The sequence below is a fragment of the Notolabrus celidotus genome, chromosome 22, assembly GCF_009762535.1.
Source record: "Notolabrus celidotus isolate fNotCel1 chromosome 22, fNotCel1.pri, whole genome shotgun sequence".
Lineage (NCBI taxonomy): Eukaryota > Metazoa > Chordata > Actinopteri > Labriformes > Labridae > Notolabrus > Notolabrus celidotus.
The window spans coordinates 14,838,649-14,864,970 of record NC_048293.1 but is presented as its reverse complement, the minus strand read 5'-3'; the positions used below and the strand labels follow the sequence as shown (position 1 = coordinate 14,864,970).

Here is a 26,322-nt window from a genome sequence, read left to right as displayed (position 1 = left end):
CTGCTTTGTTATTATATATGACTTAGCATTTTTTTGAATAACTGCACCCACTGTTTAGACAGTGTCTTGGCCTCTTTGCAGCATTATACGTTTCATGTTACTCCCAAAATGCTTATTGCTTGCCAATTTTAAGAAAATTATGCACATAGGCAATAAGCCTGTAATACGAACCGATACTGTAACCATGTTTTTAATTTTCCTTTCATTTTTTTTGCCCCTGTTCTGTCTCCCCAAAGAATTAATCAATATGAAAGTAAGCAAACGTCTTATTGTGGCTAAGTCTGTATCTTAAATCCAACAATGTAGGCTTCAGTCTGTTAATGGGCTCTTATCATCTGGAGGCAGCAGCATAACTCAGTTTATAAGTCATGGACTCAACATTACACTTTACCTCTGCAAATTCTTGCTCTTTCATTTTATTATGTTTAAATGCCACTGCAGTCATTCAGCTGAAACCATCATCTCAGCAAATGCTTCATTAGAGGTTTCTCAACTCTCTCACTGACTGCACTCTGCACTGGAGCGGCACTGTGTTGTTGGACTCTTGGGAGTGCGTGTGGTATGTGTATGAATGTTATTGAGACTGATTCAGAAAGACATTGCAACTAAGCAGATATCCTTATCACCTTAGTTGCATCATCTGGGCAAAAATTTAATCTTGCCGCCATGTTATGAGGCACTAGAGAGTCATTTTGAGAAACTGGGCTGTTTATATTTGTTGTCATAAACTCACAGTAAAACCACAGATTGTGTTAATCTGTGAGAGAGGAAAGAAGAATCAGTCATTCTCAATCATCTTCAATTTGCATGTGCATGTTTGTATGTGTGCCAGTACATGACAGCTGAATGCAGCACCGACATGAGTTGCATAATATCTTAAAGTGAAGGGAATGTGAAAAGGCATTGCTGCTAAATCAATGCAGTGCACTCTACTGATTACCAATATAGTGTGAATAACACTGTTTAGTTCTTGGCCATGATAAAAGTGTTCTTATATAGAGGGTTGAAACAAAAATCAGTTTGGCTCTTCTACATTTTTATAAATCTGTTCTCAAATTTTCCATTTGACATCAATGATGATTGCATCCTGAATCCAAACAAGAAAACATATTTATCTTTGACTTTATTAGACCTTACATTTATTTGGCAAATGTTGTATGTCAAAGTAGAGCTGGCAGATTCAATTGGAGGTAAATACAAGTAGTTCATAACCCAGTATATGAAGTCTGGAAGCACATAAATGATATCTATAACTGTAAAGCAATATTTTACTATCTGTTAGCAGTAAGTCCCTGGTGTTCTTTACATGATATTCATTGATTAGCTTGAAATACCTAATTAAAAATAAAGTCATGATAGATACTCCTGTAATAAATAAAAAAATAGTGATTCTAAACAATTCAACTGAATTAAAATTGTGTTTTTACAACACAAGTTAATTTTAACAATGTCTTCTGTTTCCTTAATTGATGTTAGTAAAGCTATTTCTATCGGTATTCCTTTTCTGTTTCTTTCACTTGAGGGTTCATTAAATTTTCCTTTCTTTCAAAGTTGCCTTTCTTTATGGTATTGTTTTTTTGTGGTGCTACCTTTAAAAATTGCCTTATATTTCTTTAAGTACCATACTCATGATTGTGGGTTCCCAAATCAGGGCTAGTGCTCTGACTTAATGCAAATCTCCAGCCTTAATGTGAGGATCCTGTGAAGTCTTGCCAGCTGTTCCAGTAATATATATGCATCATTCTCCATGCTGATTTTGGCATCACCCCAAAAAAAGATGCAAAAACTTCCAAAAAGTAAATCACATACTTGTGGACTTTTGATGAACTAGTAAAACACAGCTAGAAATGTGGGTTTTAAGTCTTTATTAAAAAACCAAAAGGTCCTGTACATAACGCATAGTATAATCGCCATTCTTGTATATAATATTATTCAATAAGACTTAAAATTAATACTCTTATTAATACAGCTCTAAATAAATATCATAAATACTCATAAACTTGAGCCAAAGTGGCCCTGCCAATGTTTATATTCACAGAATACAGTCTGCAGAGCAGGTTGGGAGAGGTCAGTCAGCTCTTGGTTCAGGTGCGTGCGAGGAACAGGACTGCGCGTGGCATGTATTTTAAGAAAGTAAATAACACTTTCCACCCTTTCAGTTTGCTAAGTCCATAAAAGTTCTTGTTTATCCCTCCTGCAGTGAAGTGGCAGAGACAGAGATGCATCTCCAGAGTGAAGTGTAATGAGTTCAGACATTACTTCCAGCCGGCCTGATAGAGTCCGTGTGGACAGGAGACCCTGCCACACCTCCCAGGTGGGCATATGAGGAGCATGAGTTGAAAGGTCCCCAAGAAGTTAACTAAGGCTAGCTGAGCTGTCATGCCAAGGGGATGGAGACCGCTCCATTGGCTCGACTGCGGCTTCGAGTTTGGACACTGGACTCTGTGAGCTCCTCACCGTGGTCCTCTGACTTCTTGTCTCCGATTGTGGCCAGGAAACGCAGCGTGACCGAGTCCCACTCCTCTGGCAGCAGCAGGAGCAGGAAGCCCAGGCAGATGATGCATGTGGCTGCCAGGCGCACTACGCTGAAGATCACCTCATGTTTCAAAACATCTACGGCTACAACAGGTAAGAGAAAGACAGGAACAAAAGAGGGGGCCGGAGAGCAGGACGGAGAGAGAAGGTAAGGGAGAAACGAAAACAAATTGAGATTAATTACATAAAGTAAGATAAACCACAGGACACTGCAGCTGAAGGGGATGAGTGACTCAAATACGGCTTATAATCAGCACAAGGGATCCACTTTATCCCCTGTGTCTTTGCGGTCTCCGGCCCAGGGACAAGTTGCGGTAACCCACTGACCTTCATATAGTCCATCGTGGTTAAAGAAAATAACTCGACTGCAGGCATTTAGTGTCGCCTTGGCAACCTGATCCTCCCACAGCGAGAGAATAGTTTGGGCACACTGATGATTGGGTTTCCAGGACGAGAGAGGCAGACTTGCTGTGTAATCTGTTTGCCACAGTGGCCTGAAGTGCTGACCTCTTGATACAAAACCGCAGTGTGTGTGTGGCTTTTTTACTCTCTTTTTCACAATCAGTCTTGTTTTCAATAATGATGATAATAATAACATGATTTCAATATCAATAATTCAAATAATACAAATATTTGTCACAACAATAATAATAATAATAATAATAGTAATGATTAAAAATTATTATTATTATTCGTATTATTATTACTATAATAATAACAATAACAATAACAACAACAATAATAAAACCAAAATCGTAGGTCATAATTAAATCCTGTAGAAACCCTACCTGCATTGCCCGGCACACTGAGCAGTGTCCCTATGGAGATGAGTATGGGGTATGTCAGCACCACACCAACATGGACCAAGATGTTGAACACTGTAAAATACATGAAGACATTGAAATGAATGAGTTAGAGTTCATTAACTATTTGATGAATCAATTAGTAATTTCCCAAAATGTATATTTCCAAATTTTAAAAAGTAGGCAAGCTTTTCAAAGAAATCAATGGTATGCAGCCATGCCAGCAGCATAGCTATAGACCAACATTTACATGTCTCAATGGCTCACATTAAAAGCTTTCAAATTCATCTAGATCCTCTTTCTGGAACTTAATGCAAACATGTAACTGCACCTTATCAAAGTAGAGCCATCAAAACCAAGTTTACCTTTGGTATTAACATGCATCCTGAGTGATCAGAGCACAAGTGCACATCCTTAAGCTGAGGTATTAACACACTCAGGATGCATTGAGAATGCACTGAGATACTAACACTTGGACCACTAATGAAGTCTGTCTAGGACACATTTGTCCACATTTCCTTGGCAGTATGTCCTGATCTATGTTGAAGGACAGTCCCCTCAACTGACGTACCCTGTGGTAGTCTGCCAGTAATCAAAGAAGGAGAGGACATCTCCTCAATTGGTGGAAGCATGTACTAATTGCATGCCAACAATGCCTTGTCGGATCAACAAGAAAATCTACCAACAGCCAATCTGCAACAGAATACACAGGCTGACTGGATGAAGTGCAAAGGAAATTAACCGTCTAATCTCCATTTGGGCCAAAGAGTCAGTCCAGCACAAACTGGACGACTTGTACTGCAACCAGGCTTTATACAACAGAATTTCACAGGATGTGGAGAAGCAGGTTTATGAGTGTTCATGGCAGCAGTGCCAACAAAAGATGAAGCATTCAAAAACAGCCCACAGGAGGTCAAAGGACTCACAACAACAGGTGTAGTCCTGAAGGGATAACCTGTCTCTTTTACAGAGTCAGACCATAAAAAGTGTTCTTTTTATTTTCTCCAACTGACAGGCTCACAGTGTTATTTTAAGTGTCTGCCAAGCCACACTCCGCTTCTCTACTGCATTAAAGCAAGCTTCTTTTTCCATCCTTGCATTCTTGCACTAGCTCTAATTTCACACGGTTTAAGAAAAATACTTTTCAGCTTAACTATAGTTTTTGTGTTGTGATAACATTTAATTATAATGTCTGACACTCACCAGCACAAACACTATTAGTGATCATGCTCTGATGGGCACAGTTAGCAGTGAGTTGCAACTATTGAAGCCACTTCGCAACCTGTTGGAATAATTTCAACCCTGAAAATACATCTCCTTTATATCTCTACAAGTTTTAAATAGACTGCCATGAAATATTGTATTGACATTCATCTCATCCAGAGGATGACACCTATTGACTTTGGTGATCCCCTGATCTTTTCAGGTGATGATGAGGTTGACATTTTTAGTATTTCAAAGAAAAGTATTGGCTGCACTGGATGGATTGCCATGAAACCTGTCATGGACAGCATATTAAATTGGGTATTTTGAGGTTTGAGACGGTTGGTTCGACAAAGAAAAAGTGATCTAAGTTATACATTTTTTTTACTGTTTGCTTGTGTTTTCTAAAGAAATGGCTTCATCCTTTAATTTACTAAATAATCAGATAAATCAGTAGAGAGAGTAATTTTTAGCTGATGCCCAGCATGCACTTTGTCTATGTAAAGTTTAACCTCTGAGTTTAAACACTTTGTTCATGGAAATGTCTAATCCTTATTTTATTCAGGCGTTTTTTTTTGCTCGCTCACCCAGCCACAGTCCTGCCAGTCCACACATGTATCCCCAGGGCAGTGAGGACAGTGAGCCCCAGTGCTCCACCTTGGTGAAGTAGAGGATGAGGGGCACACAGGAGATGAAGATAAGGTTAAAGAAGCCCATGGTGGAGAGGAAGTGAGCCACTTCTCCAAGGTTGGCACTCCCAAGGAACATCTTAAACAGCACCTGGAAGTTAGGGAGTACATCACCAAGTCTGTCAGTGAATAAATAGTATCGTAGTCGGTGCAAAGATAATCACAGAATAGCTTTAAGTTTAGATTATGCACTTTGGTGGCTACATCCTCAGAAGTATTACCTTGTAGAGAGCTGATGTGGAGGCTGAGCCCACAGCCAAAGCCACGCCCACAAAGGAATCCCCATGGAAACCATCTGCATATGCCATCATGACAATACCTGTGATGGCCATTATGGCTGCCACAATCTGCAATCAGAAATCCAGAGCCATCAACATCATCAGCTCCTTTAAGAAGTAGAAACAACAGTCCATGCATTACAGTTATCATCATTAGTATTTTTATACAGACCCGAACACCCATGAACCGGTCCTTGAGAACGATCCAGGACAAGAGAAAGACGAAGGCCTTGTGGCAGCAGTAGAGGGCAGAGACATCAGTGGCGGTCAGCTTCTTCAAGGCCAGGAGGTATAGGTAGTTGGTCAGAGTCCACAGGATTGAGAAGGGGGCTGTTCTTTTTACAAAAAGCTTGAGAGTCATCCCATCCTCCCCAAAAAGCTTGCTGCACTCCCTGTCAGCAGGAACAAACAGCAGACGTGTGAAGGAAGTCATATCATGGAGCAAAGGCTGTGTTCAAAGGCTCTTATCACTGATATCAAGAGGATCATAAAAACATGGGAAATAAAACAGAAGTTTCTTTGTTGCCTTATTTCTTACAGAAAGCAAGTGATTTAAACCTATTAGAGTTTAGAGTAATAAGCAGCAAGACCTCTAGGGGCCACTATTGGTGTTGTTTCAAATTATTACTCCGTTTACTTTAAATAAGATATGACTTATTTTGCTCAATACAAACACAACTAGATGACAACAAGTTTTAAAATATTCCAAGAAATGTTGCAGTGATTTAGGTTGTGATTTTCTTATGTAAATCATTTGGAAACTTTCTATATTTGGAGTAGTTTTGTCAGCTATTTACCTGAATTTCTGTATGGGGGTCTGCTTCTCCCGTGTGATGACTGCATGTCCAGAGTAGTAGATAGGAAAGAAAAGCATGTTCCAGTTGCTGCTGAACCATGAGATGAAGAAGGGACAGGAGAACGACTGGAAGGTCAGTTTAACCACCTGAGTGCAGCCCACCCAGGAGGAGGAGATGCAAAGCACCATCAGCAGACCACCCAGCACCTTCAGAGCTGTGTTGGTACATGTCTGATAGGATGGGCTCTCTTCGCTGGTCTCACTGCCTGGAGTCTCTGCATGAGAGTCGGAGCCTTCCTCTCCTGATAGGAGACAAAGAGACAAAGAGATGACAACATTAATAAGGACTAAAAAGTTAATTGCAGGGTCTCTTTGAGACAGAGGTACTTCCTCTCCAAAGGCCCATGAAAACAGAAGCCTTAAATTATGTACTATTATTTATGGACACACTTAGGACTCTTGGTTTAACTTTGTGGTGACAATCTTGTGCCAATTGGACAGTTACAAAATGTTAACGTAGAGCAAAGGCATCAGACTAATCTGCAAGCTTCAATTTAGTTTATTCCAGCCGAGGGCCTGGTATTTCTAAAGTTAAATCTAGATATGAATAATCCAGATTTCATATCCAAGATCAGGTAAACTTTTGTGTCTTTATCGTGTTTTTTCAAATAAAACTGGATTTGTCCACCAAAACATGATTATCAGTCTCCAAACAGGACTTAACATACTCTGTCTACAGGACACAACAAACATAGCTTCCACTGATACGGGACAGTTAGATGGCAGTTCCATACCATGTAAACGCTAAGAGCTGACCTCTATGTCTGTCTTTGTTGTATGTTGAATCCGCAAAATGAATTGCATACTAGAACGAGCAACCTTGTCCACCAGCCTCCTGCTTTATCACACGTTTAATATCTCCAAATGGATACAGCTTTTTTTAGAGGCATTGTGGTAAGACTTCTTGAGAACAACACTAGAAAACAAGATGACGACAGTTGACACAGCTGTGGCTCAGTGGGTACAGTCCATCGTCTATCAATTAGAAGGTTGGCGGTGTGATCCCAGCTCCCGCAGTCACATGTCGTAGTGCCCTTGGGCAAGACACTGAACCCACATTACTTTTGCTGATGTTCAGCGGTGTGTGGATGTGTATGAATTAGTTTAGCTAATACTGATGGTCCCTTACTATATAGCAGCCTCTACCATCAGTGAGTGATTGCTGTGTGAATGGGTGAATGTGATGAGTCATGTAAAAGCGCTTTGAGTGGTCAGAAAGACTAGAAAAGTGCTATATAAGTACAAGTCCTTTTACTGTTTACTATAAAATGGAAATCGATCATGTAATACCAGGGAAATTGATTCCCATGTTGTATAGAAGATGAAGCCCAATGACTAATGCTGCCTTCTCCTGCCACACCATTGTGATGTTCCCACTTACATCACACAAGATCTCATACATTTAAATAACTGTTATCAGCCAGGAACCCACTATTGTCTCAAAACTCCAGTTTGTCCAAACTTGCCTTGTACTAATGAGCATGATAACACTTGATGTGATTAATATTAACTTGGTAGCAAAGTCACTACTAGTATGGTCACACTATGTTAGCAATAAACTATGCCAATCAGACCTAATGAGTATGGCAAGCATAAAATCTAAATAACATTAGCTTATAAGCATAGTCATTGTTAGCATGGTCCCACCGTGTTAGAGTGGTTCTAAATTATGGGCCAAACTCCATAGATGTGGTATTACAAAGCTTCATAGGGTGTAGCAGGTGTAGCTTGTGTCTCTATGGCTGGGTTTCAGCACCCTGATCAGTTGCCCTCAGTACCACCTCACTGCCACAGTTTGCATTTCCTGCTGTTACGGCAATAATGCACATGGCAAGATTTCAACAAAAAGGTGTCGGGTTAGCATTGTGGTGGTGCATGTCATAAATAGCTTTGTCGCCTCTTGATGCAGCATGTACTGAGCACTCGTTGTAGTCAGGTGTGCTTAGAAACCTGACGCCCAGAAAGAAAGAGTAAACCTAACCACATGACATTCCACTAGAAAGTCATGTCAACCTTGGCAGCAGCCGTTTTCACAGTTGGTACATTACTGCTTGGAAAATACGACCACTGGGATACACTGGAGCATGAAAATGAGACCTTTATGGGCTATCTGGGAAATATAATGAACAGACAATAATGCTCTGGAATATAAGATGAACAGACAGACAGACAGACAGGCAGGAGGACAGACTTGTTTTTAATCTTAGGCCAGTGGTGCATTGTTGATCTGGCCCTGTGCCTTAATGGACTGCAGTAGTAAAAGGCTCCTGGATCTGTACTGCGCTGTGTAATATGTGAAGTGCTGTGTGGGCGAGTGTTTCCGGAGAGAGCTCAGATCCGTTCTTTTACTTTCAACAGTGTGATCAATTTACACCAGGGCAGGAATAAAAGATGACATGTGCTGGATGTTTGCTACCTCAGCATGTGAAGCCCTGCCGTTTCCACCATGGCTACAGACACCAGAGCCTTTAAAGCACTTGAACCCACAGCATCTTCCTTCCTCTTTAGCAGGGTATCTCAGGGGTTCTCATTATTGCATCTGAAAGTCTTTTGTTTGTCTTGAAGTCACAGAATGGGAGTAAAAGTAGATTCTGTTCATAGGAGGGCAGATTGTACCTACAAGTATTCACATTTCACCAAAAGATTCAGTACATTTTTGCAGCACAGACTACTTGATAAAGAAACTAATATATTCTAAGAACACTGGAGGTTGTGTTAAGCATTAAGCGTGTTGAAATACTACTTTGTAAGATCTAAAGATGTCTGTCTCCCTGCCACCAAACTTCTCAAACAAAGTGACATAATGAGTGTCTTTTTTTTGAGAGGCCACTTCTTTCATCAAGAAAAGAACTCAACAGTCTGCCAAACTTACTTTATAAGCCTAATGAATGCATGAGATCATTATTGGCAGCCGGTAAGAGTATTAAAGCTAAGTGGTGTCTGTAGGAGAAGGAACAGTGAATATAAAGTCACAGATTAGAGTCACATCAGTATTCAGGTCAAGTGAAAGCATCAACATCACAATGTAAAATATTACCCACTGCAGTAAAAGCCCTGCATTTATCATCCTAACAAAGTAAAAGTACATTGAAGTATTATCAGCTTAATATGTTAATGTACATTAAAGTAAAATCCCATGCAGAAAGCAGGCCCCTCTGACTGTTGTATTTTCTTATCCTTCGTTATTATTAGATGTTAAATTCTGATGTGTCACTTTATGAGTAGTATTTAGTTTGTTTTAGCTCTTCATGTGGAGGCTTGTTTGACTATTTTATACACAGCTTGGTGGTTCAAACGTGTGGTTTCATACAGGAAAAATCTTTAAGGGTCGCTAGAGGTTTAAAGGAGGTGGAGAAGGGAGACTTCACTGTGCCTACACAAGTTAACACATCCGTGTAGCCAAAGTTATTCTGATTTCTCAAGAAAATACTGGAAATGTTCTACTTCTGTGGGTCTCAGACGGTTATTTAATTCAAACCCCTTGAGAAGTTTAGAGGGAAAATGTGTATTGAAAAAAACACGTTGTATTTTTCTAAGTAAATTCTCTGTTTTTGACTCTACCAGTTACTTTATCATACAGAAGAAAGAAGTGCTGCGTTTTTTCTCAGAACATTAGAACCATCTAGTCTAGTATGAATAATAAACTGGATAGTTTTAAATTAGAAAAGGAGCTAACTGATAATTTCAAGTTTTTATCTTGGGTTTGACCTGATCTGTCTCTCACCTCGAGGAAGAGAGCTACAGCATAGGCTCCAGACACCTTACTGTGCCATCAACGTTTTCTATTTGGTGAATTTGAGCGATACAGATTACCTAAGGCAACATCCAAAAAGACAAAAAAGAAATGTAAAACTCATTGCCATCAAGCTACTTAATTCTAATGATAACCCAGTAGATCAGACTTTACCTATTCACTCCTGACGCCTGTTGAGGGTCTTAATTTTGGTTTGATGGGGGTTTTAAAGATGGGGCTTCGTGTACTCTGTTTTTTTATGAATTTCATTTAACGTTTATTTAACGTTTGTTTTTTATCCAAGTTTTTGTGCCAGTGTTTTCTACAAATTTTTCTATTTTTTCCTGGCTGCACAGCAAATTTCCCCTTGAGGACAATAAAGTTAAAGTTGAAGTTAAAGTCAAAAATCAACTCTTATAGAAGTTTGAAATAAAAGGAGATAACCCACTATATAAAACATATATGTATTTCCAGTATTTGCATAAATGTAAGTAACTCTCCAACATTGTGCCAGTGCAGCACTGGCCTTTAGTCTGACCATGCTGCGGTACAGTAGATTCCCTCTCACAGCAATAACCACCCTATTCTATAAGGATAAAACTTATGCAGCCAAAGAGTTTAAAAACAGATGATATTCCTTCATTAATTTGATCAAATTCAGTTCTTTTTTTAGCTCAGGCTGTGACTATCACTTCAAGAAACTCTCTCTAAAAACCTTCAACTAAAATGTTTCTACTTACAGTATATCCCAGCTGGGAGCAGAACTACAGTATGCACTGAAAGCAAATTGCTTAACATCGATACTCTTTCTTTTCCCACAGAATCATCCAGGGATTCAGTCTAATTACATTCTGTCACAGCAAGGATTCTTAATCAACCTAATGAGCCTGGTGGAAGCTGACTGGAAAACTGAGATCTGAAATTTCTGCAGGAGAGGAGCAGCCTCTCCGCATCCTCAGAGCAGGACGGTTCGTGTTTCATAGCACCGACAAAAACCTGAAGCTTTTAGTGTTGGATATGGGCTTTTCTGTCCTCGGGTAAAAGCCACTACAGGCTGATCTGGTGCCAAGATGCAGTAATATTATAACTCTACTATTCCCTTGTCTCATAAAAGCAGCTCTCGTGGCCAGGATTGTATTCTCATAACAGACAGTATTATTGCTGACTAATATTGCTGCTAAAAAGTTGCACAGGAAACAATAACCCTTTAAAAAGCTCAGACTGTCAGCACAGGATTGCAGTGAAATACTTTGGTCACATAAAAAAAAGATGGTTTATTTCAGTCATTATAGACATTTTGTAAATGTGCTCAAAGGGTCCCTTAAATAACTTCAAATTACTCATTAAAATCCAGCTATCAGAAATCAATAACTAGCCTAAGCATAGTTTACATCTTGCTAAATATACTCTCCATTGCTAAATGAAAACACTAAGATAAGATTTACACTATCTGCTTCAAGTCTGTGACTACCTTTAAAGTTGAAACAAGCTCTTCTTCCACCTCTGCTCTACATGGTTCTACTGAAATAACATGGGGAAAAATTAAAGGTGTTGGTATCAGGCCAATTCATTAGAGAAATTACAGTGATGTATAGGATGAGTCCCTTGCTTATCCACTCTGCGTGACGCACTATGCCGCCCAAACCCCCTCATTTCAATCTATCCTGTGTTTTATCCCCAGCAATGACGTTGCATGCCGGTGACATTGATGGATGGACGCCTGCGGAATTCAATATGAAGCACACAGCCATGTCTGCAATGTCAGGAAGGCTTTTGACACATCAAAGTAAGTGTAAGTCACAATGACAATAAAGGTTTTGTTAATGTACTGTTATGTTGATACTGATAATTAGCATCAGTTAACAAGGAGAGGAGTTCAGGTGAAGTTAGGTGAAGGTTGTTAGAGTGCTGAGGAGATGAAGAACAGAACTTTTTACACTTCTGTCACTAAGTGCTGCCACACAGTATTCTACTCCAGCTACACTTTCTGTCAGCACACAATTACTTGAACTCTGCAAGCCAGAGACTGAAATTACAGAAACCTTTTATTTCAACAAAAAGCAGGGACGATTGTCAAACTAGTCCTGGTGAAGTCGGCTCATTTCAGTAGCTGCTCTGTGCTGATTTTCTGAGCTACGTTAGATTTTTCTCCTTTTGAAACTTGAGTGGGAGCATGGGAAATAACATATCACCCCCTATTAAAGCTGTCCCATAAATAGATGAAAGTATTGCCTAGATGTAAGCAGCCAATCTGAGCTAATGCTGCCAATAACTGAGCTCATGCTAACACATAAAAGACACACACAGACACACACATCTTTCGGCATGAATGGGCCCCTCTGGTTCCTTCAGTTTACCTTCAGAGATGGGGCAGGTTAGGACCTGAGTGCTGTAGGAGCTGAGAGGAGCTACTCGGGCTGAGTGCTTCTTCATCCTCCACTGGGGGCTACAACACACTGTCCTTCCCTGGGATGTGTGTGTATGTTAGTATGTGTGTGTGTGTGTGTGTGTGTGTGTGTGTGTGTGAGTGTGAGTGTGAGTGTGTAAGAGCGCCCGGGCTGCACGCTCAGCAGCTCCTCCTGCTCGCTCGGTCCATCCTCAGACTCCTGACTCCTCCGCTTTCTTCTTCACACTCTTGATCGCCCCGCTCCTCCTCCTCCTCCCTCTTCCACCAGCTCTCTTTCAACTCTTCAGTCCTCGTCCCAGCACTCTAGCTCGGTCTCTCTCCTGCCCCACGCGCTGCTCTTGCTGGTGCTCCCTCTGTCTGTCTGGATGGTGACACAGCTCAGTGGAGATATCTCAGTAAAAGTGCGCTGAAGTGGAGTCCCTACTGTTGCACTGTCATGCCGTGATCCGGAGCTGCCACTGTCTCCAAGGGAGACTGAGCTTCAAGTGTGTGTGGCATGGTGCAATCACTCCCCTCATCTCTCTCTCTATCCTCCTCCCTCCTCCTCCTCTCCTCCCTCTGTCTCTCTCGCTTCTCCCCTCCTCTCTTTTGCTCCACAAATCAGCAGCTTTGTTTGGAAGGTAACCAAGCAGCCCGGGCTAATTATGCTGTGTTAGCTTCTCCCCCCTCCTCTTCCTCGTCCTCCTCTCCCCTCTCCTGTCTACCTGACCAGGCTCCTCTCACTCCATCCATCCCTGTCTCTCTATCTACTCTCGTCCTCTGGCTTCCAATGACTCTCTCCCTCTCTTCTTGGCACATCTCCTGCTCTTCACTACTCCTTGAGGGTCGAATCATTTGTGGAGCTCTCTCCTATTGCTTTCACCACTGCAACATTTATCAATTGAGCTATGAGAAAGGCACACCGATCACATCGACACAACAGTCTTATAAATGTGTCCATCTTTAAAAGATGGCGGAAGAAGAAAGCAATACAAACCAGCTCAAAATATCTTTAAAGGAATACTGTGTTTAAATTATCTTTAGACTAAGGATCTATCAAAAGTTTAAAACTTTAAAAGCCCAAGGCCCAGTTATCCCATACACACACACACACACACACACACACACACACACACACACACACACACACGCAAACAACTTTTAACAAGTGTCCAATGAATGCAATTTGTTTAAATCATTGTTTCTTGTCTGATCATGTTTTAATTTAATTTAGAAAAAAAATAATAAACTGGACCCTGACTTCACCATACAGTGCTTCTATTCATCTCACCACCTCCATCAGATGTGTTAGAGTATTACTGAGATAGTATAAGGAAATGCAAAAGCTCTATTAAGCTTTGACTTTAAACTATCTCACAATATTCTTAAAATTCTAAACGCGAGAAGCATTTGGATGAACATTCTGTGATGTATTTGAAGATACCAACGATCAGTTTCATTACTTTCAGTTAAAAATCATCTAAAAGCCTCAGATAGATTTGCCCATTCATAAAAAAACAGAAAGCAGTTATTTGGCACTTAAAGTAGTTCAACCAGATCCTCAGAGTGTCTCCTCAATGCTATGAGAAAGAAAGCAGTCCCATGACCTCTTTAAGATCTCGCCTTCATCCCTGATTCTAGCTAACATGTGTTCATATGATACTATTGCTATGACACTGTATTTATTTGTTTATGTGTTTTTGTGCACACATACCTTGTGCAACCCATGCATAAGTCAGTTCTGTAGTTACGCCACCAAGTAGGTATAGTCTTTGCAATATGGGTACTGTAAAACCTCACTATGTATACTAAGGTGTTAATATTAGAGTCGAAAATGTGTGGTTCCTAAGGCCCACCTCGAGTTAAATGAACTTCAAGATAGGCCTTCATTAGTAGCTAGAAAAGCCATGAGGTTTAGCACTGATTAAGTCTCATAAAAAGTCTGTCTTCACCATGTGACAAATAATAAATGGTAAGATTTAGAAGAAAAAGCTCTGCTGGGAGGGATCATGTGAAGAATCTGAGCAGCACAGAGGATTCTGCTGAGGGAACAAATCCCCTTTTAACAAGCACACAAACAAATATTAATTCTGGCAAAAAACACCCAAAAAAGCTCCTAAGTTTTTCATAGTGATCGAGCAAACTGCCACAGTAAACAGAGTACATGTGAGCATATCAGTACAGGCAAATAAGAACAGTTACATCATGTCGGTGGCACTTTCACCCACATGAACATGTTGAGACGTTGCCAGTCGCTCTGGACACACTGCTGTAAACATGAATGAAAAAAGCGAATGCTCATCAGCTAATGCAGACATGCTCGCAGGGCTTTGCCCAGACAAATGCCCAGCTCCACCTCTTAACCCCTCACTCTTACTGTAAGTACTTTTCGCAGGTGCTGCATCACTTTTATTAAAGTACACATTTCTGAGCAGGGCCTTTTACAGTTAAAGGAGTGTTTTTATATTAAATATTTACATCATGATGATACTGCTTTAATAAGATTGTATTACTTTTTCCGTCACTGTTCCACGGTCAAGGGAAACCCTCTCATCAGCAGCCAGAGTGGCCCTGAGGAGGAGGGTCAGCCTGGGCCATGTGAGTCAGGAGTTTCCATCTCTGGCACATCCTATCCCCAGCTGTGGTTTATCAATGTGAGGAATTAATGGAATAAAATATTGCATGGGCCTTTACATAAACAACAGAGCAGTGTTGAGTGTATGCAGTCAGACACATGAGGCCCTGCAGCCTGTAATATAATCTTAATATAACCTGTGCTTTGCTATGCTTATCCTCCCACTGTAAGATCAATACAAGCCAAGCCAGGAACACAACACGCACGATAAACTTAGAAAGAGAACGCACTGGAAGTAAACACACAGTGCAGTTCTACATTTTTACATTATACTTCTAGATCATTCTGAATTTGAGCTATTTTGCAATCCTGTTTTCTCCAGAATCTCCGTCATTATTTCAGTATCACTCTGAACCCCCCACCCCCTCCCTACTGTCTGTCTCTACTCTCCATCGCTCATCAGCCAAGGTTCTGGCATGCCTACAGACAGCATAGCAGATCAGAGCTCTTCTCTGTGCATTCTTCAGGCTGAGAGAGTCAGCACAGTGATTGTTTGGCTGATTGTTGCAATGAAGAAATGGAGGGCCACGTTCCAGTAACACCACGGTAATATGTTTGTTTGAATGCAGGATTCAGTTTTGAGGGGACGCTTTGAAAAGGCAACACTCGGTTACGATTTTTCTCAGGATAGTGCCTCTGTCTGAGCACACGTCCATGATCTCCCAGTGGGACACAATAAGTGCAACACTAATGCAAATGCATTAAGTGGCGTTGGGAGATTGAGGCTTGATTAAAATGTTTGTGCATTAAGTGTGTGATGCAGGCACAGCTGAGACAAATGTGTGGTCAGGTGTAAGTAGGGGATGAGCCTCAGGGTGGAGGGAGGGGGGGTATGGATCCCCCTGAGGCAAGGAGGGTTAAACTTAAAAATAGCACTGCTGATGAGTGGAGCCAACAGCTAGACAGGGAGGGGAGAGAGAAACAGTCCAGTCAGCAGAGCCCAGGATGCTAATCGCTATCTGATTAAGAGAAAAACCTGGAGCTGGGGCGCTGCTGGAGGCCATGGTTCAATTTCAAATAGTAGTCCAAGGATTAAAACTATTGACCCTTTTTATTTTGTATGTTTTCAGGCTTTTTTCATGTACCATTCTCTGTGTAACACCAAAATCAAACAGCACCCCACACTGTGGCTTCAAAACGATCATTAAATGAATCATCTGGAGCAGCATGAATTTTATATTACCTGTCATTATTACTGTAAATATAACAGTCAATCTAATTTATATTTCAACATGGCTAGTTAGTGTAATTCTGGACATAAAGCTCCAGTCAGAGGTTTTTAGCAGGTAATGAAACAGACTGAATGTGATACTGATCCCCTCCAAATCACCTATAAAAGCAGATCATGATCAAAAAGTAGGTTTTTCTATAAAGTAAATTTGAATGTCTGAAACCAGTGCTGTGGGATAGGTTCATAGACTGTATAATAAATGGACAAAGTATGTGACATCATCCATCTATTTTTGAAACGCAGTTTTGGAGGCTACTGTTGGCGGTGCCATATTGAAATGCTGTACTCAACCTAACTTCTGTCAAGCTAGTGTGTGGGAGTCAGGCCTTAGCCTTTTCACAGCTACAGGGTGCAAACTTGTAACTTGTAAGTTTAATATCTTCAAAAATAACCAGCTATATAAAAAAAAATCCCAAATGGATAAATTGGCTATTCAGACCTTAACCGTTTTTTTTTTTTGTTTGTTTTTTTTTTTTTTTTTAGACCTTAACCGTTTTTGTACCAGGCTGTAGACATGTTTATTAATGCTGCAATGCATGTGTACGTTTTTGGTGTTTCTGCAACCAGCCTCAAGAGGACGCTCGACTAACTGCAGTTTCCAGCACTTCCGCATTGGCTTCGTACTTTAAGACCGCAGGTTGCCGCTTGGGTAGGTGTCAAGTGGTTGACAGCATTCTGCTTTAACAATCCATAGTTCACATTTTTACGATAAAGGATCTTAAGGAGTTATAGTTCTGACATCTAAAAGAGAGCTATTTTGACAGAAAACACTGCGTACACATGTAAACAATAAAATCAATAAAGACGAATGGCAACACGCTTTGTCCACAGGGGGCGCCAGAAGTGACTTAACAAAACTTCCTCTCAGGAGCTTTGAGTGATTGTTCTTCTTTGTAATTCAATCAGGAAATGTTTAACCTTACCCCTCAAAACCTTAAAGTTTTTATTTGGTACATTGTTGGGTTCCTTTTATTTTGGGACAGTAATTTTGGACCTGAGGCCAGAACTTCCATTAAGATTATTAAAGGAAAATCAGTCCAGAACACAAGCCCTTAAATTCAGTACAAAGAAATCACCTATCTTGTAGCTGACAATCTCATTTTAATTCATAGGTCATAAAGACGCATCAGTATAAAAGTGAGACCATTTTAAAATCAGTTTAAAACTTCTCACAGTGCCTTTAAGGTTTCATCTGATCTTATCAGAGTCTGACCTTTAAATAAAACATGTTTCTCTGTAAGAATGTGTCATCCCAAACAAACCAGGACATTCTATAATAAACAGGAAACTGAGTATCTATAACACAATAATATTATTACACACGACATCAAAGCCCCAAATAGTGCAACATCCTCTCTCCTCACCTCCATAGCAACAGAGGGTCTCTGGTACACTGACGCACTCAGCTGATTCAGGCTCCTTTGTCATTTAGATAAACCAATGCTCCTCAGTTTTCTGGTACAAGCGCCTTTGTCTTTGGCCCCTCTCTATTACTCATCACATCTCAGAGAGGATGAGGAGGAACGATGGAGGAGGAGAGATGACAGACCAAGGTGGGGGGGGGGGGGGGATCTGCAGGTTAATTTAGGTCTAGTAGAGATAAGACTGCTCATGAATCCACCTCTGAACATCAAATGTGATCACAAATCATCAACTTTACTCAATGTAGTCAGAACATTTGAGGATGAGGACACCTAGTGATGATGGAGTGAATTGCAGGTACTTGTACAGTGCATGAGGAGGCAAGGGTGCTATTTGGTAAAACCTTTTCAGGCTTATATTTTAAGTTTGATTGGCTTTAGATGCATCTGCTGCTACGTTTTATAACCACTAGTCCAATTAAAGTAATTTCTACTGGGGACCATAAAGGTGTTTTTTGTTAATCTCGACACCAATGTTCTTTCAGGGAACAATACTGAATTATTCACATGCAACACTGCAGATAGTTTTAATCAGGGTCTTCTTCTTCTGCAAAAAATATCCTTGATAAAAACTCCACACAGTGAGGTGTGTGGATTACTTCAGTGTCAGAGACTTTATTGGAGAGAACCAGGCTGGATCAGTCTGTTAGGGCCTCAGGGCAGAAACGCTTTCCAAGTAACGATGCAAAATATTTCCATATTACGGATGCACAGAGCTGCTGACCTAGATGAACTCATGCTGATGCTCTATTGTTTATATGATGTAGTACTGTGATTAAATTCTCGCGCTTGCCCAAACACTTTCAATATGAGCCTTATATGTGCATGGACTGTATAAGCACAGCACAAAGGACCATACTGTTATGTCAGCATCATGTCAGCATCATGTGAGCCAGTTCTTCTGCACCGAAAAACCCTACCTTAGCCCTTTTTGTGGCAGTGATAACAGGTAACTTTTCAGATGACTAATACAATATAAACTAAAGTAACAGAAGCCTTTGAACTAGATGTTGAAACAGGGCTCTTCTTCAAAAATAGGCTACCAAATAGGTTGAGATTCATGACTTGGGACTGAAGTGTATTTCACTTTTATGCAATCTGGAATTCCAGCCAAGACACATTTTTTGAGTTATTACAGCTGTATTTTTCATTTAATGCTTTGTGCACTATAAATATAACTCCTGACACCTCCGTAGATTCAAGCAGCAGCAGCAGCAGCAGAAACCTCAGGGACACACAAATCAAAGCTACTGCAAATAAGAACATGCAATATGAACAGCATCATACCACTGCAGGTGAAGAGAATGAGCAGTGTCAGTTTTAGGTGAACTCATTCAAATCATGGTCCTAAAAAAATACAGTTGTAGAATTACATGTGATGAAGAGCAATGCTACTCTTTTATCATGCTAGGTGCAGAAAAAATGACCTGTCTTTTAAAGCTGAATCTCACCTTATGGTAGAATTAAGACTTTTATCATTACATTTATGGTGCTTTAAAAGGGATGTGGGTCACTGTATTATTGTTGTTGGGTTTTGAGGCCACAAGAGGGCAGTGGTAGGCTGCTGACGAGACATCTGATAGACTCAGCATAATGGAAAGGCTATTACCAAACCCTCATGTTGAGGTTTTCAGGGATGTAATACTTTTTTGGATCACAAAAAAACACCTCAGCCGTGAAGTGGACTGCTGGAGCCAGCCAAAATATTTCCCCCTCTGACACTCAGTGTTTTAACATTTGAACAACAGCACTGTGGCATGAGTACAGGTCAGCAGTTCTTTCCCTGCTTTGAAGTAATATTGCACCCATTACTTACGGGCTGCTTTTGCTCATTCCCAGGAGCATGTGAGCCAAGCAGCACTCCAGTAGTCATTCAGGCAAAGCTCCTATCCCATTCGATGCGAGGTGGGTTATAAATAGCACTGAGTGTGCAGGCATGGGAACGGGACAGTCCAAAATAAGTGCATGCACATACAGAATGTTTGAGGGGAGAAAGTGAATTTAACCTGCTGTTAACACAGCACGGATGGTTCAAGAATGCAAAGTGAATAACCAATCATTACAAGCATGAATGGACTCAGAGGCATGTCTATTTTCTTTGTATATCCATCCAGACTTTTTCTTTAGACTGAAGTGCACATAAAACAAATCCCATTGTCAGAAATGGTTGCTTTTACACGCCCTTCCTTCATCATCTTTCTCTGAATGCCAGTGTGTGTGTGCTGTTGTTTTGCTTTAATGCCAGTGGGGAAAAGAACACACAGGAACATGGCTGAGTAGGACTGCCTCTACAAGTACCTGTCTGTCACTTCTCCTTCAGTGTACCTTTTTACCCGGCGGGGAGTGTGCCAGCACTACAGACCTGCCCTTTTCTAAATTATACAAGGTACACAGAAAATGATTGTGATAGTTTTCTGGGAGATGCTGAAGAGACATTTATTGCACTTACCATTGTTAGGTGTTCATGCAGGAGCCAAGTGGCTGCTGTAAGAAAATATAGACTTTTCTTTTTGTGATTTAAGTCAGACTCAGCATTTCACCTGAGCTTTGATGTTATGTAAAACTTTTCTACGAAACCAGCAGCTCACAAACGCACACAGCAGTTCACACTTTGGTCCAGTTGACTGAAGAGTTAATGTCTTAATGGTCCCTTTGCATCTTTTAGTTGTATAATATCACCAGAATCCTCCTCGCTGAAATCTACGAGCCATGGAAAATAATAATTCTACAGTGAAATACAGATCAGATTCACTGCAAACTTCGGCATCCTCAGTAGGCACAGCTCTGTGCTTCAGTTTCAGTCAAGTGTTTTTTAAACTTTTACTTATTTTTAATTATTAAGCACTTTGGTGAGCCTCTTTAGATGTCTACTGATACACTTTATTTTGAGACAATAACCAAAGTATGACTGTATGAAAAATTGAATTGTGTACAGGAGTTGTACAAACAGACCTGAACTTTGAAATCTCTTCCTGTTTATTTTGGTTTGCATCAATCACAGTTTACTTAACTTTTGAGTAATGCAGGTGTATGTATGGATATAAATGTATGACTGAAATGTGAGAGGTGTTGTGATAAGAAACATTCCGTGTAAGAATGGCATTCATCTTCTGTCTTTCATTTATCATTATGGCCCATTATATCATATCATAACCACTGATTGCTTTACAGCCAAGACCCTGTCACCAAATGTAGTCCAAAATCCCCCTCTGAGGCATCTTCCAATACAACACAGATGGCAAGTGGCAATAATAAGCTGGCATCACAATCTTACTAAATATATCATTACCCCATAGGCTTGGCATGATAAGCCCACTGTTCTATTAATGTGCTGCTTTGTTTACCCTTTATGGAAAATCAACAGATTGAGGGACACGTGACTCAAAGTTAACAAAAGTGTAAACAAAGCACAGGACACAAACAGGATGAATGAATCTGGGCTTAATAAGTAGTGACTTTTCTCTTTCATATTTCTAACACGTAACAAAGAGGATTTGGTGTACACACGAGCAGCTCAGTCAGACTCCCTCACAGTGACAGCACCAGCTCCAGCATGTTTAATAGCTGTGCAAGCAAGAAATATGGTGACAAGTATGCTGCCCTGAGGAATACCTTCTGTTGACTCTGGCATGCACAATAATCAGTTGATGGATGGAAGGAGAAACGCAGGGCTACAGATGGCATATTTCATCAGAGAAATGGGAAATGGCTCTTGAATCAAATAACCTCTCCAGTCTCTGATTCTCTGGTATACAGGCTTGTTAAGGATGTTATTACAGTCCACACCTGCTCCTTCTACCTGAAATTGCATCACAGATGACACCCCATCTTTCATTTTCTGCTCATACAGTACACAGTAAGCAATGAGACGGGACAGACAGAGGCCTGTTTGCTGAGAACTGTGAGCTGCAAATAGCAATATTTTTTATCATTGCTTTTGAAGTTTGTGCAAAACAAAACAAAAAATGTTGTTTACTATCAGATGTAACAAGAAAAAAACAGCAAATCTTTCATCTGAGAAAGCAGACCCAATGGATTTTTGCCATCTTTGCTTGGAAGAGGGCTTAAATGATTCATCAAAAGAGAAGGAGACTTCTTTTAGGTGATCATCTTATTGGTTATTCCACTAATTGCTGAAACCTTATGAGGAACAATGTCATCAAAAGAGATCAATCATGTATGAGTGACAAAAAGTTTTTTGCCTTTATCAGAGAAGATCTTGCAACTTCCATTTGAACTTGTAAGAATATTCAATGAACATAAATAATTGTTGCGTCAGGATGTAATTAATAGTATGTGGCTGTTAATAACTGCAGCTATGGACAAAATCAGGCTTACTTCTCATTCAAATGTTGAAATAACAATTTAGCCAATGGCTGATCTGGATGTTGTGTTATTTATTTAATAGATTTTGCTCTTTGTATTTATATTGATTGGCCTTCTTTACAAATCTTTGAATGAGCAGAAATTCAATCATACACATTTTTAAAACAGCCTTTCATTTAAACATCTTTCCCATTGATATATATATATTGTTTAGTAACAAAGCCTCGTGAGCTTCTTTACAATCACAAACTTAGTATCAAAATAATACTAGAACTTAAAAAGCCCAACAAAAACCTTCAGTTTCAAAACACTATTTAAAAGCTCTCATGAGGAACTTTCAGCATGTGTTGATTTTGGATCCAAGTGGTACTTCTTGTTTTTACAATCAAATGTAACACTAATTGAGAATCTTTGCTGGGAATAATGAAAAAAAGGCTGTTTCTGCAGTGTGCTCTAAATCCCTTTGTCTGATACCTACCCTTTGCTTGGGTTAGAGTTAGGGTTAGGTGACATAAAAAAATGACCCCATTTCAAAGGTCAGTCTTTACACTAAATGTCAATTTTGCTCTTGTAGGTCACAAAGAAGCATCACTTACTTCCAGCTTCAGCACAGGCTGAAAACTTCTCAGAGGAGCTTTAAATCAAACACAGAAATTGTTAGAAAAGAAATAAAATAAAATAAGAAAGTAGTGATAAATAATGAATAACAAACATTTAGCTTTTGTGTTTTTGTCATACATATTTTTTGTGTGTGAATTAATCTTTCACAAAAGTAAAAAACATGCAGTATGCAAAAACACAGGGTTTACTAGCTTGCCATCATAAAATTGATTAAATGCAATAGATTGACAACTACAGCTGTGGTCAAAATATCAAAATGGCGATCAATCGTCATGTACTCCTTGATAATGTGTGCATTGATGCACATGTTACAGAATTGCAGCTGCAAATGCTGAAATGGCAGTTTAAAGTACACATCACCTATGGCGCAGTGCAAAATAAAGCCAACAGGTGGCAGCAGAAGCCAAACCACATTATGCCGCGCACATCTTAAATAAAAACAATAAAGCATGGATAAGAAACTAAGCACCACCACCAAAACTGAAGGCAAACATATAGGAGCATTTCAGATTGTTGAAAATACCAGGAAGTTGGAGTTACACTTAAGTCATGCAATGTTACTGCATCAAGACAATGAACCCCCATCTACATTTCATTATGATGAAAATGAAATAAACATACAGAGTATTTTATTGGCATTTAATAACAGCTACTTGATTATGAACAGAATATTTTGATTTACATCGAGAATCTCTTAGTGCCTGATTTCTAAGATCCTTAAAAACCATGCCTTTGCTAATAATAATAAAGAACAGCTGTTTTTGTAAATTATGTGTACATTGTAATTATCCAAAATCAATGAGAATCGTGATACGTATCATATCATAACCTCTGTGTCGTGATATGTGTCATATCGTGGGAAATACCCAAGTTTCTCGAGTTATTCGCAGACAGGCTAATAGCCATCAACAGGGGGAGTATTGGTCGATACAGCCAATATCCTGGTGCACCCTATACATCTACATTTGAGGTACTTTACCCCTGTATACCACCACACACTTACTTCACTTCATTCAAGAATCTTGTATTTATTGCACAGATTCCCTGCTTTTTTCAGAGGCCCTTCAGCTGTTTAGTTATTCAGTGTTGGTTCAATTTAAAATTGGTTTCTGTGGTTAATAAGGTTTTCTTCTAACAGTTGATTAATCTAGACATGTAGGTCTATTCTCAAGTGAAAATTGTGTGATTGCATTCATGGTTAATCTTCTGCAACTGACACCTCTGATAAACATGAGGCACTTAATGAGAGAGGCTCATTTCCTTTTCCTCTGCCTCCATCTAAAAAACCAATGGAGATGCTCTCAGTTCTTCCAATCTGAGAGTGTGTGCTTGTGTATGAATCTGGCAGCATACACACATTTCCTCTGAGACTTGAAACAAGTTTGTCACAGTAATGCATCACGTCCAAGTACAAGGAAGAAGTAGTAGATTTTTTTTAGAGGAACGTCACAACATTTGGAGAGCATCTTTCCTCCACACGTCATGAATTTGTAGTTTGCTTTTACGTAAGAGCCAGAGGGAAATGCGAGGGAGCTTACGTGACAAGTCTGATTCATTTTAGCTGAAGAGCTTCAGCATCTAAACTCTCTCATGTAGATGATGAATCACTTTTCTAAGGATTTATTCAAGAAATGCAGCAGCTCCTCCCTACATTTTATAAGAACCTTTGACTACAGACCTTGTGTGACCTGCTCTGCACACCTTACTTCATTACCATACAGCAGTTTGTAAAAAACACACTAATTGGCAGCGTGCAGATCATAACAATGGTTGTTCTTTTTCCACCATTATAATCCCACTGACAATACTTAAACAGAACTGGAGGGCCAGATTTTAAAGATCAACCCCAAGAGCAAAGTGCATTATCAGCTCTCTTTTCCAATCCCAGTCATTGTCTCTGTGTCAGCAAAACTCTATATTGCTCTACCAATCAAAACCACAGTGACAATTGAAAATTATGGAGGAGCTGTTGAAGATGCGCTGCTATATTCTGCAGATAGCAGGCAATATTCACATGCATCTCAGGAAGAGCTGCTGTGTTTGCCATTTGTGGGGGATTGATTGTTGTAATTAAACATTTGGAATTCAATATGAGGCCGACGTGAGTGATTGTTTGCGGAGTTCACCAACATGGGCGACATTAGGCGACATTGTAAACAGTTTACTTTGGAAGTGAAATGTTGGAAAATGGCAGCATCATTTGCAGCATGACACTTTGCTTTGTAATTACATAGCCTGATAGTGTTAGATTAGCTCTCTCTCTCTCTCTCTCTCTCTCTCTCTCTCTCTCTCTCTCTCTCTCTCTCTCTCTCTCTCTCTCCCTCTCTCTCCCCCTCTCTCTCTCTCTCTCCCTCTCTCTCTCTCTCTCCTCCCTCTCTCTCCTCTCTCTCTCTCTCCTCTCTCTCTCTCTCCTCTCTCTGCTCTCTCTCTCTCCTCACTCTCTCTCTCCTCTCTCCTCTCTCTCTCCTCACTCTCTCTCCTCACTCTCTCCCTCTCTCCTCACTCTCTCTCTCTCTGTCTCTCTCACATGTTGTGTACCAGAGATATGTAAGGGCCAGCACATCACCCTGCCTCCAGCTGATATTAGCATTTATTGACATCATGCTTCCTCATAATAGCCTGCATTAAAAGCCATTTAATTGAGTTTTGCAACAGCCTAATTAATATGAAAACTCATTTGCATGACAGAAGATGCATGTATTGTCTCTTCTTCCTCACCCTACTGACACTGCATGTTTATGTGTGTGTATGTGTAGCCAATCAGAGTTAAGTCCTACACTTTTTTTACTACTACATTTTATTCTCATTATTTTATTGTCTCTTTAACTGACGCGTCACACCTGCTAAAAAAAAGGTTTGCAATTGTCGCATCTGCTCAAGATCCAATCACTTTTAGTTTTGACTCACTTCGGTGACTGGAGTACCCCGGGTTGTAGCCGTAGTAGCCAGTGATCCTCAGGATCCGGTCCTCGATGTCGTGCAACCCATTGGCCGTCACTTTAGGGTTGTTCTCCATGAGGACCGCACAGCTGTCACCTTTCGGCGTCGCTTTTCCCGGCAAGTGCGTGCTCTTCTCGGGATCCAGCTTGACGCAGGGCTGGTCTTCACTATCCTTTACGCTCTCCGTGCTTGTCATTGCGGGTCCGAGTGGACAGAGTTAAGAAGAGAGCGGAGGTGAGCCCTGATCAACATGCGAGAGACCCCCTGGGGCTGCAGCAACAATTAGCAACAAGAGAAAGAAGAGGAGGATGGAGAGGAGGACATCCGAATCTACATCCACATTCCTTCAGTGATGCTCCCGGACGCAGAGCAAGGTTATCAAACTCCAGGAGGCTGACACGCATCAAACACTAGGGGGCGTGTCACTACTATCACATGCTTTGAATGCAATTAGATCAAGGAGAGAACTTGGCTGCAGTCAGCATGTGTGGAGCAGAGGAGCCAGCATTCATTACAGTCTGCATGACAACAAGTTCCTAAGACAAAAATACCAATGGGAAAGAAATCATCTCAGGCATCAGTAATTATCAGTACAGTTATGTCTGTTATATTTCCAGCAGTCTAATATTTTAATGATGGTGATTTCATTCTCTTATAGCTTACCT

At 40.3% G+C, this 26,322-nt stretch overlaps 1 protein-coding gene across 1 annotated transcript; it reads right to left on the bottom strand.

Annotated features, from left to right (window-relative positions):
* Nucleotides 1–1,891: 1,891 nt before the first annotated feature.
* Nucleotides 1,892–26,110, bottom strand: slc35f4 (solute carrier family 35 member F4). Its single transcript, XM_034674568.1, has 7 exons — nucleotides 25,625–26,110; nucleotides 6,306–6,606; nucleotides 5,681–5,900; nucleotides 5,452–5,577; nucleotides 5,129–5,321; nucleotides 3,324–3,413; nucleotides 1,892–2,619 (listed from the first exon to the last, which is right to left on the bottom strand). Exons 1-7 carry the CDS (start codon nucleotides 25,851–25,853, stop codon nucleotides 2,378–2,380), a joined length of 1,401 nt encoding a protein of 466 aa, XP_034530459.1. The 5' UTR covers nucleotides 25,854–26,110; the 3' UTR covers nucleotides 1,892–2,377.
* Nucleotides 26,111–26,322: the final 212 nt, after the last annotated feature.

Coding starts and splice junctions, on each gene's coding strand:
- slc35f4 (XM_034674568.1), bottom strand. CDS start 25,853: ATGACAAGCACGGAGAGCGTAAAGGATAGTGAAGACCAGCCCTGCGTC. Junction 5,322..5,451: donor CCACATCAGCTCTCTACAAG/GTAATACTTCTG, acceptor CCTAACTTCCAG/GTGCTGTTTAAGATGTTCCT. Junction 3,414..5,128: donor ACTGGCAGGACTGTGGCTGG/GTGAGCGAGCAA, acceptor TGTATTTTACAG/TGTTCAACATCTTGGTCCAT.